This window comes from Mus pahari, chromosome 10 (genome assembly GCF_900095145.1).
Source record: "Mus pahari chromosome 10, PAHARI_EIJ_v1.1, whole genome shotgun sequence".
NCBI lineage: Eukaryota > Metazoa > Chordata > Mammalia > Rodentia > Muridae > Mus > Mus pahari.
This window is the reverse complement of record NC_034599.1, coordinates 69,965,007-69,979,825: the sequence shown is the minus strand read 5'-3', so window position 1 is coordinate 69,979,825 and position 14,819 is coordinate 69,965,007. Positions and strand designations below refer to the sequence as shown.

The 14,819-nt window shown below is 43.2% G+C and overlaps 1 protein-coding gene across 4 annotated transcripts in view; it reads right to left on the bottom strand.

Annotated features, from left to right (window-relative positions):
• Nucleotides 1–7,263: 7,263 nt before the first annotated feature.
• Myo5a (myosin VA) overlaps nucleotides 7,264–14,819 on the bottom strand; it is a 162,228-nt gene continuing 154,672 nt past the window's right edge. For all 4 annotated transcript variants that reach the window (XM_021207370.2, XM_029543825.1, XM_029543824.1 and 1 more), the window contains 2 exons: nucleotides 13,269–13,349; nucleotides 7,264–13,006 (listed from right to left, as the gene is read on the bottom strand). In XM_021207370.2, coding sequence (XP_021063029.1) covers nucleotides 12,854–13,006; nucleotides 13,269–13,349 — 234 coding nt within the window. In that variant the 3' untranslated portion in view covers nucleotides 7,264–12,853. The remainder of the gene's footprint in view (nucleotides 13,007–13,268; nucleotides 13,350–14,819) is intronic.

Genomic DNA, 14,819 nt, shown 5'->3' with positions numbered 1-14,819 from the left:
CACTTTGTAGACCAGGCTGGCCTCGAACTCAGAAATCCACCTGCCTCTGCCTCCCGAGTGCTGGGATTAAAGGCGTGCGCCACCACGCCCGGCGCTTCCACCTTTCTTAAAGGACACACAGGAGGGCTGAATAAGCACGGGCCTTTTGGACGGATGTGAATATTTAACATTCAAAAGGTGTTGGTGCCACCAAAATTAATACATAGGTCCAGTACACTGGGTTAAAAATCCTGGCAGCATGTTTGTGAACTGACGTTATTTTTATATTTTATTTGGGTTAGAAGTACGTGAACAGCTAAGACTATTTTCACCACAAAGAGAAAAGAGAACCTATCCTGCTGGCCTTCCTTGGGAGCTGCCCATTTTCTTTTTTTAAGATTTATTTATTTTACTTATATGAGTACACTGTGGCTGTCTCTAGATATTCCAGAAGAACCCATCACAGATGGTTGTGAGTCACCATAGAGTTGCTGGGAATTGAACTCGGGACCCTTGGAAGAGAGGTCAATGCTCTTAACCACTAAGCTGGCTCTCTAGCCCTGGTCCTTGTTATTTTAAAGCCAGAATCTCTGAATCTCTCACTGGGATCTGGGGTTCACTGAGTTAGGGTGACCCAGGAGCCCCAGAACTCCTAGTATCTTTGTCTCATCTGGCTTTACAGCACCCACAACACCTGGCTTTTAAAATGTAGATTAGGGGTGGTGGTGGTGGTAAGGGGGGGATGTTGAAGGCAGGCCCTCAGGCTTGTACTGCAAGTACTTTATAGACTAAGCTACTGCCCCAGCCCTGCCCTACCACATATTCATGGGAAAAACAAACTACAGTCATTAAAACAGTGGGCTATTCATATGAGGATGGGTACTGGGTAATGGAGCCTCCTGGAGTCTGTCCATAGAGCCCCACACTGTGAAACAGAAAAAAAGGCAAAAGTAGACCCATGACAAATGCTGAATTAAAAACAAAATAAGGATCCATGGTCAGCAATGATAAATACCCAGGCCAGGTGGGCAGTGATGGAGGTTCTAGCCCCAGGGGACTGAGGCAGGAGAACCAAGCTTGATGACAGAGCCCGGCTGGGTTTTGTACTTATCTGATATGCTGTGTCACAATAAAAATTTTTCAAATAGGCTGTTTTATTAATTTGTGAATGGATATATATTTGAGACTGGGGACTCATTAGGTTGTCACTCTGTCCTTAAACTCAAAAATCTTCTGCTACTGCCTTCTAAACATCTGAGATTACAGGTACATACCACAGAGCCTGACAGGTTTTCTGTTTGTTTGTTTGTTTTTAAATTTTAAGCTTTCTTTGACTTCTGGGTAGGCCCACTTGGCTGGGATGTATGGTCCTCGTTATATTTATATTTATTATTATTATTAGTTTATTGGTTTGGTGTGTGATGTCCTGTTAGGGGCTCTGGCTCCTTGGAAAAGGTGTGATAGTTTTGTCTGTACTGTGTTCTGTTTGACCTTTGAGTGTTAGAAAATGTGTGCTTCTCTCTCTCCCTCTCATCTATCATTTTATTTGTGTATGTGTGCTCTATCTGTATATACACCTGTGTGTTCCAGAAGACGGCATCAGATGGTTGTGAGCCACCATATGGTTGCCGGGAATTGAACTCAAGACCTCTAAAAGAGCAGCAGACAGTGCTCTTAACCGCCGAGCCATCTCTCCAGCCCCTTATCTCTCTCTTTTAAAAAACGAGTCTGTGAAAGATTTGTGCTCTCTCTTCTTTAAGCATACAGTGAGACCTGAAGTGAAGGCCCTAGAGCTGGACTGGCCTTTGTGGTAAGATTCTTACTCATGCCTCCACTTTCTTGGAAATCCATTCAGATTTCCCAGGTCTTGTGGTTTTCACGCTCACCTCACTGGGAATTCATCCACTTCTGCTTTGCTGGAGCAAAGCTGTAGGTGGGGCTCGACTACACTGGCACAGATTCTGGATGAGGCCTTGGCAGTGCAAAGTCTGTGCTCGCCCGCCACACTGCTCAGCTGCGAGGCCCAGGAGCCTACACTCCTTGGGTCCCTGCTCTCCAGGGTTCTCATTTGCCTCCCTCTAGTCCTGGCTTGGCTGAGGAAGACACACCCTCTCCCCTCTCTCACTCCTGATTTTGGTAATTTACAACTTTTCCCGGATTATTTAGTCAACTTGATTAACAATTTGTCAGTTGTGTTTATATTCCTGTTTGTTTTCTCTGTAAACTTTTATCTCTTCCTTCCCGTCCCCCCCCCCGCCCCCGCCCCCCATTCTGTTTGCCTTGGGATTGGTTTGTTCTCCCTCCAGCAGGCTCCTAAGGTGAACATATTAAGTTGCGGATTGAAGGCATGTATGCATTTCTAATCAACTATTTAAAACTGTAAATTTTGAGCCAGTGAGGTGGCTCCGTGGGTAGAGGGAGCCAGCACCAAGCCTAGCGACTGGAGTTTCATCCCTGAAACCCATGTGGAAGGGGAGATCCAACTGCAGCGAGTTGTCCTCCGACCTCCACATCTGCACACGCCACTCGCTCGTAAATGATGATAAGTACAATAAATAATCTTATTTCTCAAATAATTGTTTTAGTTATTCTGGTAGGGATTCAAATTTATATGTTCTGTGGAGGTTCTGTCAAAAAAACCAAACAAAAACAGAATAAAAATCAGAAGAATATTGAGAGCCAAGTGTGATAGTTCACACGTATAATCTCAGCTCCTGGGAGGCAGAGGCAGGATGATCGTAAGTTTACCATATTTGTCCTATTTTTAAATTTTATTTATTTATTTATTTTTAAAGATTTATTTATTTATTATATGTAAGTACACTGTAGCTGTCTTCAGACACTCCAAGAGGGCGCCAGATCTTGTTACAGATCGTTGTGATCCACCATGTGGTTGCTGGGAATTGAACTCAGGACCTTCAGAAGAGCAGTCAGTGCTCTTAACTGCTGAGCCATCTCTCCAGCCCCCCATATTTGTCTTATTTATTGGCCTTTCCCCCCACTTTTGTCTCCCATTTGTGTCTCCAAGGGAGTGCTTTTTCTTAAAAACAGGGCCTTTCTAAGCAGCCTTTGCTGTCCTGGAATTTACTATGTAGACCCGGCTGGCTTTGAACTTACAGAGATCCACCTGCCTCTTCCTGTAGTGGGGCATTTTAATATGTATGTTAATTTTATATTATACAACAAATATCTAGGAGAGACAATTTGAAAGGAAGAAAGAATTATTTTGGTTCGCAGGTTTGTGCCCACAGTTGGCTGGCTGTGTTGCGCGAGGGAAGACTGAACATCTCAGAGAAGCAGGAGCCCACGGTGGGTGGGTGGGTGGGTGGAGCAGGTAGCTTGCCTCTGCATAGACACGAAGCAGAAAGAAAGGATACAATTGTAACCTTTCAGAAACAACCATCACCAGCCGGTTGCTCTATTTCTTTAGCTAGGCCCCACCCCCTAAGGTTTCTACCACTCCCCATACAAACACAACAGCTGGAGATCAAGCTTTTAACAGATGAGATGCTGGCCACTGAGAGGCAGGCTCCTTCAGGGACAGAGTCCTGTGATAACACACCTGCAAAATGCCCTTTATTTTGTGATAAAACTTTGTGGTACAAGCTGGTCATGCTCAGAGGCATACCCCCGGGCGTGCCAAACCTTTGGGTATTGCAAGTATTGTCATGTCTCTTTCTGGAAGGCTCATGCTGAAGAAATGTAATCGAGTTAGTTGGAAAAAATGTATAATGAGAGGATTTTATAACTTTGTGTTGGGTTGCATTTACAGCTCTCCTGCTGGGATGCAGGTTGCAGGCTGGACACGCCTGCTCCATGATCTTAAACTAAGCATGCTCAGGAGTGTAGTCCTTAACTGATCATGCTTAGGGGTGGGTGGGCTCCTACAGGAGGTACATACAGGCTCTGCAATACAGTCCTGGTGCTTCCTTTGCTGGCAAGGGCCTTGCTTTGGAAGTGTCTGTGCTCCTCTTATTTGGATCAGGTGGTGAATCTGTGTCCACCCTTTTCCCAGCGCCACCCCGCTGTGCAGAGCCATGGGAGACAGGTCACACTCAAACCCTGGCATGAGTCACATATTTATATTTCTTCACAAATCTTGGGATTTTTTTTTTCTGGATCTAAATTTTTTGACAATATATTGTGTCAGTTCTGGGGCTGTTCCTCCTTTCTGGTAACCAGCTGGACTTACTTCTCCGTGCCCACATTACTTCACAGACACAGCTTTGCCTGTTTCCACTGTCCTTACATCCAAGCCTGCCTGTGCACTTTGTGTCTCTTTCTTGAGCACATTCAGCTGCTAAGCTCCACCGTCTTCAGCTTTGACATAAGCATAAACTGCTTTCCACACTGGGAAAATGTCCAGTCCATTTTTGGGCTCCCCCGAAAGGCTAATTCTTAAGGTCAATGGCTGACATTTATCTGAGCACACAGACTCCTCTTTGCCGACTCTTCAGTTTGTTCACAGAACCACCCAGGACCTACTCTTCAGTCTGTCTCCAGTCAACCTACCAGATCTCCCCTGATTCCCATCGACTTTAACCTCCACCATATGTTGCCCTAGACTTCTCTTAGACATCTGCAGGTGAGGTGACGTTAGTTCCTTTAGGAAGAAACTTTTATTATCTGCTTTGTTCCCAGTGAAACCTCAGAACCAAGGCTTTGGAGGTGGGGAGGGGATAACAGTCCACCTGTCACTGAGAGATGTCCTTGCTCAGTGTTGGGTACACAGGGGTCAGTAAAAGGCAAGCCACATGAGCCAACTTTTCTCCATGTGAAACCACTGCCTTGCAAGCCTAGCTTAGGGAAATTGAAGACCCAGAGTTCTCCGCAGTACAGTACTCATGGGGGAACCATGAGTTGGGGCAGGGTGGGAGGGAATCTCTTCCTCTTGGCTGTGTTTATTCTGAGCAACACATAGCTAAAAAAAATCAAAATTAAATGGAATTTAATTAAATGAATCATTAATTTGAAATTAAAATAAATCATATTTTAAAAGTGAAAGACCTGAAAAAAAAAAGGATAAAGGGTGGCTAAGAAACCTCTCTCTCTCGCTCTCTCTCTCTCTCTCTCTCTCTCTCTCTCTCTTTGAGAACTCAGAGATATGCCTGCCTCTGATTCCTGAGTGCTGGAATTACAGGTGCATACTACACCGCCAGGCTTGGAAGGCCTGCTTTTGTTTTAATATTTTCACCAATATCCATAAGCAGTAGGCCCATAGAGCCTTTGAAGCTGTCAGGCCAGAAGTGTCACTCTTAGTCTACTTTTGAAATGTGAGAAATACTTAGGGTTAGGAATGGCTTTGCATGGGTATGTGGTCCATCTCCTCACTTCTTACCACCTTGCCCTGGTCCCACCCAAGCTTGCCTCCCTCTCTTGTTTGCCTGAGGTTGTATGTGAGTGGGGGGGGGGACATTTGAGTCATTAAAATCTCTAGCTCAAGTGTAAGGACCCAAGCCCAGATCACCAGGACCCACATACACACTGCTCCCTGGAGCTCCCTGAAAGCCAAATTAGATGGATAAATTAATTCCTTCTGTCTCCAAAAATAGGGTAAGGAGTGACTGAAGAAGACCCTTGATGCCCACCTCTGCCCTCACCACACAGGCTTCTCTTCTCCCACAAAGGATTTCCATCCTTTTATACACTGATAGTCATCCTAGCTCCGGCCATTCAGCTTAGAATCCTGCTTTTAAACCAGGGGCACCTGTGAATACGGCCTACCCACATCTTTACAGTTTCTTGGGTTGGAGCCTGAATCTTTGGTGTGTGTGTTTTCCAAAGTAGGTTAACACTGGCTGAATTCTCTGACATTCCTTCAAGTTTCTTGATAATAGAGTCTAAATGATATAACACTTCAGAACTTTGCTGATGAGGTAAACCTGGCATTTTGTTTCTTCAGTGGTAACTTTGCTTGGGTTTCAAAACATGTTTACCATGTTTTTAGGTTTAGGTGTCATGAACAGTTCCTATTTTTTAAATTGGTCTCCCTTGTCCACACCACTTGCTTTTCCCTGGTACTGAGGATGGAGTCAGAGCCTTCTGCGCAGAGGGACCTGCTTTCTTGCCTAAAATCACTCTGAAGCCTGTGCTGGCCTGATTTCTCCTGCCCTGGCCACTGAGTGCTTGGATACCCCAGCATGTGCTCCCATCCTGTCCCCCTCCACCACTTCCCCAGGCCAAGTCGCCTCAGGACTTGAGTTCTCTTCTCAACTTGTCTTGCCTGTGTTTTCTTTGACTGCCAATGCCTGGCCCACCCACAGTGGTTGACACCATGCTAGTAAGATCATAGGATGGCTTTTATGTCGCCACTCCCCCTCGGTGTCCGTACTCTGGCTTCAGCAGCACAGTAGGCCACGTCGAGGGTCTTGTTCTGGGTAGCAAATGCCATGTTGGAATCTGTAATTGGCTAAAAGAATAGCAATGTGGCTATTCCTGAGGCCAGTGACTGGGCAGCTAGATACATCCCCTGACTCAACTTATGTCAGGAAATGGATTTCCTTTGGGGTCAAGCTTAGTATGACTTCTATCCCATATTTGAGAAAATAATTCTAATGATAATATCAAATGTAATAATGAGAGTGATCTTACTTTGGAGAGATAACCCTGACTGAGTTCTATTTAGAAACTGTTTCAAATATCATTTTTTCATGACTTTGTAACAACTTGATGTACACAGACTATGTATTTCCATGGGTTAGCTGCTGAATAGAATTCCTGCTGCTGCATTTCTAGGGCCTGTTGTGGTGCCCTGGAAAGGAAACTCTGATGATGAGTCTGATGAATGAATTCTTCCTGATATGAAGTGGGACAGTCTGTGGGAGAAAGTAATAATTATGGTTCCATACTATGGCTACAGATGAGACTATGTCAATTAGATTGTTCCTTCCTCAGCCAAAGGATGTCACATGCACACTCCTTGACTTTTACTTTTATCCTATTCTGCACGTTTGTCTCTTCTCCTACTGCCTTAAAAGCTGAACTTTTGACACAAATACTGTTTAAACTTTTGGAAGCCCCAAGTTCCTAGGCTCTGTTTTTTTTTTTTTGTTTGTTTTTTGTTTTTTTGTTTGTCTTGTCAGAGAATCCCAGGACATGCAAATGGCCACATCCCTCAGCTGTCTGGCTGAGCTGCTTGCTTAAGTGTTTACAGTTTTCACATTGTTGTTCTCTAACACAATTTCTAAGACCCAAGACTATACTTACCACAGTTCATCTCCAAAGTAACAATCTGTTTTGTTGTTTTAAAATGTGAAGTGGGTTTATAGACAAAGACAACGTTTCTTTATATCCTTATCTTTATTTCAACAATTTTCTACCATAGCTAGGAGAATACAGCACTAATGACAGATACACACTAAGCACATTAGACAGCAATAAATTTAGAGCATAAAATGTCATTCTGATATTGTTTTGGCTTTCCTTTTAGCATTAGGTAATACCCAGTGAAAAACTCACGTTTCCAAGGCTTTTGTTGATATGAGGTGAATTATTAACATTCTAGAAGATCTCCTGTGCGATACTCTAGAATGGGTTCAGTTTAATTCCAAAGAGGTTTGGTAATACCTCTCACCTTTCATCACTTCTGCTTCCTTAACTAACCACTTTGCAGAGATGAACTGTGTAGATCAAGAAAATTCTTTCTCCAGATCCAAGGAAGAAAAAGATTTGAAAACTGCAATGTCCCATTTACTGTATTTCAAAGGCAGGTCCATTTCACAATAAGTGCTAAACAGTTAAGATAAAAACCACAGTATGTTAAATGCCATGAGCCCATCTGTACAATACTGCTGGAACAACTGGAACTTTCCAAAAACACAGGAAAATTATTGTTACTTCAGGAACCAACAAAAGAACATAATTGTGGATCATAAATCACAACCACACACAGATCCACATTTAACGAAGAAATCACCTTTTGTGGGAAAAATGTCTCACATGACTTAGAGAGGCTAAGATTTTATTACACATAGTAACGATGTTATTTGAAACTATTGACTCTGGAAAATGCATGGGGCTGTATTCACTTTCTAAGCATTAAATTATACACGGGAATTTCAACTTTCAAAAACAAACCTAAAATTTCCCCAACTATTCCAAACAATATCACAATGCCAAGGAAATGTTAGTTGTTTTCAGATATGTTATGAGTCTAATTCTACCCATTAAGTTAAGCTAATGAACATTTTTTAGGAGACCAAATTATACAATAAAAATATATAGAATGCATCTGGGAGCTGTCTGACATGGCATCTTTTGCTTTTTGACCTACTGACTATAATTCTAAAGTGACTTTAGGTACTGTAATGAATTAGAACTTAATACAGCTACTTTCTTGTTTTTACTCGGCCTTTTACAGTAGGGCACCTTACAGTTTAAAAGGATGTCCACACAAAGTTTTTAGAGTTGTATTTTTGCCTTTATTAGAAAGAGTTAGTGAAAGGCAAGACACCCACGGATAGTCTGACTTCCCTCCTGCTTCCACGCATGCTGATTTGCTTACTGTTACAGGGAGTTGCGCTAACCCAGAAATATTCCTAAAGCTAACATTTCATTGGTTGCTTTATAAATTCTAACCTCTGGTTGGAAATGGCAGTACACAGGTAGCAGGAGATGCAGGAAGGGGAGAAAGGACTAAGTGGTTGGAAGCCACACCCAATCCGAATCCTTACAAAACCTTGAGAAACATGGCAGGATACCCCTCACTGAGGACAAGTTCTGGCGAACTTAAGGCAGCTCTAAAAGGGAAGGGGCAAGGGTTAAGGCGGCCCTCACAGCACAGCCTGAGAACAAACTACAAAGCACTTACCACAAAATGCTTGTGGCCTCAAGCATGCATGCCCACAGCACAGCTCCTACCTCCTCCCCTGAAGCAAGCTGTGGCACTTCAAAGTTTACTCTGACTCACCAATGGCAGACAGCCCCAGGGAGGGAGGGACTAAAGTGTCCTGGGTCCCATGGTGCCTCACACTAAGACTAGAGAGCTCTCTGCAGTTCAGCCAGGGGCTCTCCCAGGGAAAGCTCAGGGTTGTGGAGAGTGGCCTGCCTTGCCTCTTCACATCTGAGGTTTTCACTGCTTCCTGCCCTTCTAGTTCAGACAGCCTCTAACTTGAGAGTCCACACCCTGTCAAGGAGTACTGGCTCACTACCAAAGGCAAGCCTAGTCACAGTTGGTGCTGTAAGCACTATGCACTGACCTCCCAAGGAGAAAGTTGGTGCTCATCATTTGTCTTTTCCCACATGCCAATAAAGATGAAGAGCACCCTTAGTAGCCCAGAGCACCCTACAGCATCAGGAGAGACAGGACAGCCTCTGCCCTTACTGCTAAAGGGCAGTGTCGCCCCCAGCGAGTCCCTGACCACACCACTGTCCCAACTTATCATCCCCACTGATTGTGGGAGCTGTCTCCTGTGGACGCTGTGAGGAAGTGAGGTAACAGAGGAAGAGTTGCTGGCATGAAGCACATGCATTATGGGTACTATTTCTGCACTACTTTCAACAGGGCCATGCAGCGTCACACACGGACATTTGCTCTTCATCCTAACAGGCTGATGTTACCCAGGGGACCCTTGACCACGCCTCCTGAAGAACTCTCCACTGGTGACTGTGTGTATGCGCGTGTGTGAGAAAGAGGGACTCCATGTGGAGTTCTCAGGATGGCGGCAGCTCCTCTTTTCCTACAATTGTCAGAAAACTATTTTCTCACAAAAAACAAGACACTGAGACCTGAAGTATTTTCATAGCCTTCTGTATGCACTATTAAAGAATATGTGTATTATACACACTTGCTCACCCATAAGGAGTCTTTCTTTAGCTGCTGAAATGAGTCAGTAACAAAGCAAGTCATCTAAACCGGCCCAGAGCTACATCCCCCATCACTCGGCTTTGGATTATAGTTCTGTACATTTGCTTTCTAAAGCAGTGCAGGTAGCATGGAGTGTTCAAAGCTCCGAGGGAACCACCAAGTTGTCCTTTGTGCGTTTTGATTTGTGTTTCCCTATTCTGAGTTACTCTAAGGCAGATTCAAGCCTTGGGCTAAGAAAAGCTGCAAGAAGGGATGGGAAACTGCTCCTCTCCTCTCTGCGGACGGACGCCAAGGGAATGAGCTGCATCTGCTGCAGGGAAAGTGGAGGCTACTGGGAGGGGCTCATTGTGAGGAAGAACCGCTGTGTCTTTCAAGAGCTCCTTCTTTGTAGTCCAAGCATGTCATAGTGGAATTGTGAAAAAAGCCAATTAGTGATAACGTTAAGGAGCACAGAGCAAGGACAGGTCGGGAGTGTACACAGAACACCAAAAGGTGAGTCCCATGCATGCCGACCAGGGCCACAGAAAGCCATCAGGCTGGAAAGATTAGGGAAGTGGGGGATGGGACAGGCAGGGAGAGGCTGGGTGTGTGTTTGAAGCTATGGGAGTATAGATGACAGAGTAGAGGTGAGTGGTCCTCACTCAGCCCAAAGGACGCCTGTGAGCACAAGCCTGGTGCCTCCCTCCTTAACAAAGCAGTGGACACAGTCACCATGGGGGGCTGAGCAGCTTGAGAGAGTCTAAGCTTGGAACCATAGACTCTGAACCATTGTCACTGAACCAGGAGAACCACAAAATGGGAGCAGCTGTAGAACAGGAGCCCAAGCTCCTGACAACAGAGAAAAATGAGCGGAAGTGCTAAAAACTGTCGGGCGCAGATGTCTGAAGTAGGAGACTAGGGTTCAGGGACAGTGGATATGACAGCATATGTCCTGAAGACAAGATTCAGGGTGTGCATCAGCATCCCACTCAGGACTAAGCTGGGAGCAGGGTGTGGGCGGCTGCCAGGGCTGAGTGAGGGAAGAGCCTACATGTGGCGCTGTTTGCTCGGCAGTTCTCCCACCCGATCCCCCTTGCGACCTGACACACTCAGTACTAGTGAGATGGCTTTAAGCACTACCTGTTCACTGAAACAATACTGAAAACCCAGGAAAACTGAGGGTGATTAGTGTTTTAGGTTCTGCAAATAAATAAATGTACTGCAACTGAATAAAGACTGAGACTGTAGCTCAATGATAGAGTACACAATGAGGCCCTGGGTTTAATTCCCTAAACAAACAAACAAACAAACAAAAAGTTTATCATGGAGCAAAAATTACTTAAACTAAGTAACTTTCAAATAATACAAATAATTAGGGTGTTGTAAAGTCCCTAAATGATCTATATTAAGAAAGGTTTTGGCTACATAAACTTGTGATTAGTGTACTGACCTTAGGGAAGTGGCAGGCACTAGACACTGGTCTCTACAGCAGGACAGAGTGACTGTGACCCCTTTCTCTAGGAACCAAGTATAAGTGAACTGTAAACAGGGAAGTGGCTGGAACAACCAGTTGTCCAACCCTCTTACTTTATAAACAAGGACATTCAGGCTTCAGTAAGATAATGAACAATAATTGCTGTTTAATAACAGTATTTATCATTGACTTGAAACTGTTTAGCTCTCATTAATAATATTGCACATATTTAAATGTCACTGCTATAGACCATCTTACAGTTAAACTATACAAATTGATGATTGTAATTAAGAACCTGAGGAATGAAAGCTAAGAATTTGCTCTTGCAAAACCCAAAGGATTTACTATATAAGATTTCCAGAAAAAAATGGAGAATATGCTTAATTAGAATTTCATAATGAAAAGGTACAGAATCTGGGTCTCACTGAACCAAATCCTCTATAAAGTTTAATAATTTTTTTATACTTCTTACATAAATCTTCTTAATGTATTTATAATATGATTTTTTAAAGTATCCAGTGGTATCTGAGAGCATATAGAGGTTGCAACACCTAAGCTCTCTGAATTATAATGATTTATTTATATGCCTATTTTGAATAACCTATAGGATAAACAGTTTCAAGATCTTAATCATAAATATTCTGACAGTTCTTTCTAGATAGTGACTGAAACTAACACCTAATAAATTAAAAAGAAAACTCGTCAAGTCAGCATGGCAAGAATCAGATTTGGGAACTAAAAACAAGTAGCTTTACACAACACTGTACCACGATGTGATATCCACACAGGTGACTTATCAATGTGTAATCCCGATCAGCAATGACATCAACAGCCACTCTGTAACTGTACTTCCCTAGAGTCTGCTACCCGTGCGGATGAGCCTGTGGATAACGGCATAGATATCTGGTTAGAACTGATCTGGTTGACTTGTAAACAGAGCTGATGAAAGAGAAGCTTCTTTTGTAGTCCTAGTAAGACTATGACTTAGGTCAGGAGACAGCACACAGCAGCCACTTAAGATGCTCAGTAAGCTACAGTACAAACGGGCATTTACGCGGCCTACAAAACAGCATCTTTCACATCGCTATGCCATAGTGACACAGAGAAGGAAGTTACTTGGCCAGTTGCTTTAATGTTGCCAGTTTATTTTTTCGATCCAGTTTGACAATATCAACATAATTGGCTCCAAAGCTGCTATGATATGTATTCAGTGATTTTCTTCAGTTCTTTGTGCCTTGTTCACAACAGTTCCTACATATGGGATTGTATTTTGTATGCCACTTAAATGCAGCACTAAAGATTTAAACTAAATGCAGTCAGCTGAAGACACGCCCCCTTTATCCTTCCTTTCACTCCTCCCTGCCACCTTTCAGCTGTATGTAAACTCAGGGTTTCCAACTGATAAAGAATGAATGTTGTTTAAAGGTAACAGTACAAGTGTCTTCCGGGTTGGTTGATCAAAAGGATTCTGGGGGGAGGGGTGAATTTCCAGTTAACATCTTCCTTTAGAGATAATCAGTACTTTTTCTTTAAAAATGCATTTTCAGTAGTTCACTGGAAACAACTGTTCATATTCTGAGGAGAGATGCATTTTCTACGTTTGCTTGAACAGCACTTCAGACCCGTGCGATGAAGCCCAGCCCCAGGCTGGCTGGGATCTGGATGGTTTCCAGGGCCAGGGAGGATGGGTTAAAGGGGAAAGTGACAGGAAAGATGTGTTTCGCATCCATGAGCAGCTGTGGAGAGTCTTTCCTGTCTCGTAACCGCATCTGAGAAGATTAAGAAAAAAGACAAACAGGGTATCAATCCTTCCAATTTGCAAGATGTTTTTCTATAAAATTTCTATTAAAAATTTCATGAAAATGTTAATTTTTTGATTAAAAATATTTATGGACTATAAACTTATATAACTTCAAAATAAGTAAAATGGAAAAGCAAAAGATAAAAACACATTTTCCTTCCAAAAACACTGTGACTATTCCATTCAAACGACCACGTGGTAAATCAGTAAGAAAGGAAAACGCACGTTACCTGGATAGTGCGGATAAATGAAACTGAGACCCTTTCTTCAAACTCATTAACAGGTGTGTACAGATTCAACACTTTGACAATCTGGAGAGAGAAAGGGTAAAGGCTATAAACAGACAGCCTAGCTCTTCATGATCTTCTGAGCGGAAAGGGCCTGCTGCACCCCCCTTTCAGTAATACCTGGGGTGCGCTGGGAGGGAGGGAAGGAGGGACTGAAGGGCACTCTTGCCGTTGTGTTTCAAGTTTTATAAGAAGAATGTAGTTATGTAACAGTTTAATAAGAAAAATGAGAAAACCATTCAAACAGTATAAAATATAACTTGGGGGGAAAAGCACCTCTATTTATCTTCTCCATCTCCTAACACAACAATGGCTACCCATGCTCTGGGCCACCACCAAGCTACTTTCTACACGTTCTGGCTTTTGATAGTTTTATACAAATGAAATGCATTCTGGTAATGTTCTGCAACTTGCTGTCTTCACATTACAGCATATATGGCCATATTAAAGTTGTAGAATTAAATATTATTCATTTTAAACAATCTTAAAAACTCATGTTTAGAAAAGAAAGTAATTATAAATGAATAACTAAAAAGTTAAGAAGTAAATTAAAAATGGCCTTAAAAAAATTGGTCATTTCTTTTTTCCTCTTATGGTATTGGAGGGATCGAGACAGATCTCTATGTACCTCAGGCTGGCCTGGAATTTACTATTAATCTCAAGAACATCATTGTCTGTGTAAGGTAGAACTGTTGTTTTGAACTGCGGCTTTCCTCTGCAGGCTAGAATGGTCTCTCACTTGGTCCTCTTACACTAGCTTCCATGCACTGGGATTACAGCCTCTACCACCAAGCCCAGCAGCATTTTCAAGTTATTGTTTAAAGTTGTGCTGACACATTAGCTATCACAGTCACATGTGGTTATTTACATTTAAATGAGTTAAACAGAAAGTTAAGTACAGGACAATGCCAACCTATCGGCAGAGTATGGTGAGCACCAGAGAGACAGCGCACATTCTCTAAAAGCTGGAGGACAGGAAACATCTGCTATTAGGTTTCCCCACTGTGCCATTCATTACTCAGCAGAAATGGAAAAGACTTCAAGACCATTACCAGTACTGAAAATTTCCACTCAAAAGTAAGTTTACAGCAACAATTTCCATAAATTTTGGCACTAAAAAGCTATGCCCGTGATTCTAACGGTTTCCCTTGAGTGAAGTGAATCACATTGGACAGAGCTGAAGAGGGAGATGAAATAACTGCTGAGGAGGACAGCAGGCACGTCTGAGGCCTTCCTTGGGCTGTTGCTGTCTCCCGTAACACCATTCCTGTCCTGGCCCTTCCTCATGTTCGAGGCTGCTGAGTGGCACCTCTCAGAAAAGGCTGTCAGTGCTTCCTGTAACACATTAAGAACAGAACCTGTGCAGGGCGTGGTGGCGCACGCCTTTAATCTCAGCACTTGGGAGGCAGAAGCAGCCGGACTTCTGAGTTCAAGGTCTATAGAGTGAGTTCCAGGACAGCCAAGGCTACACAGAGAAAACCTGTCTCGAAAAAC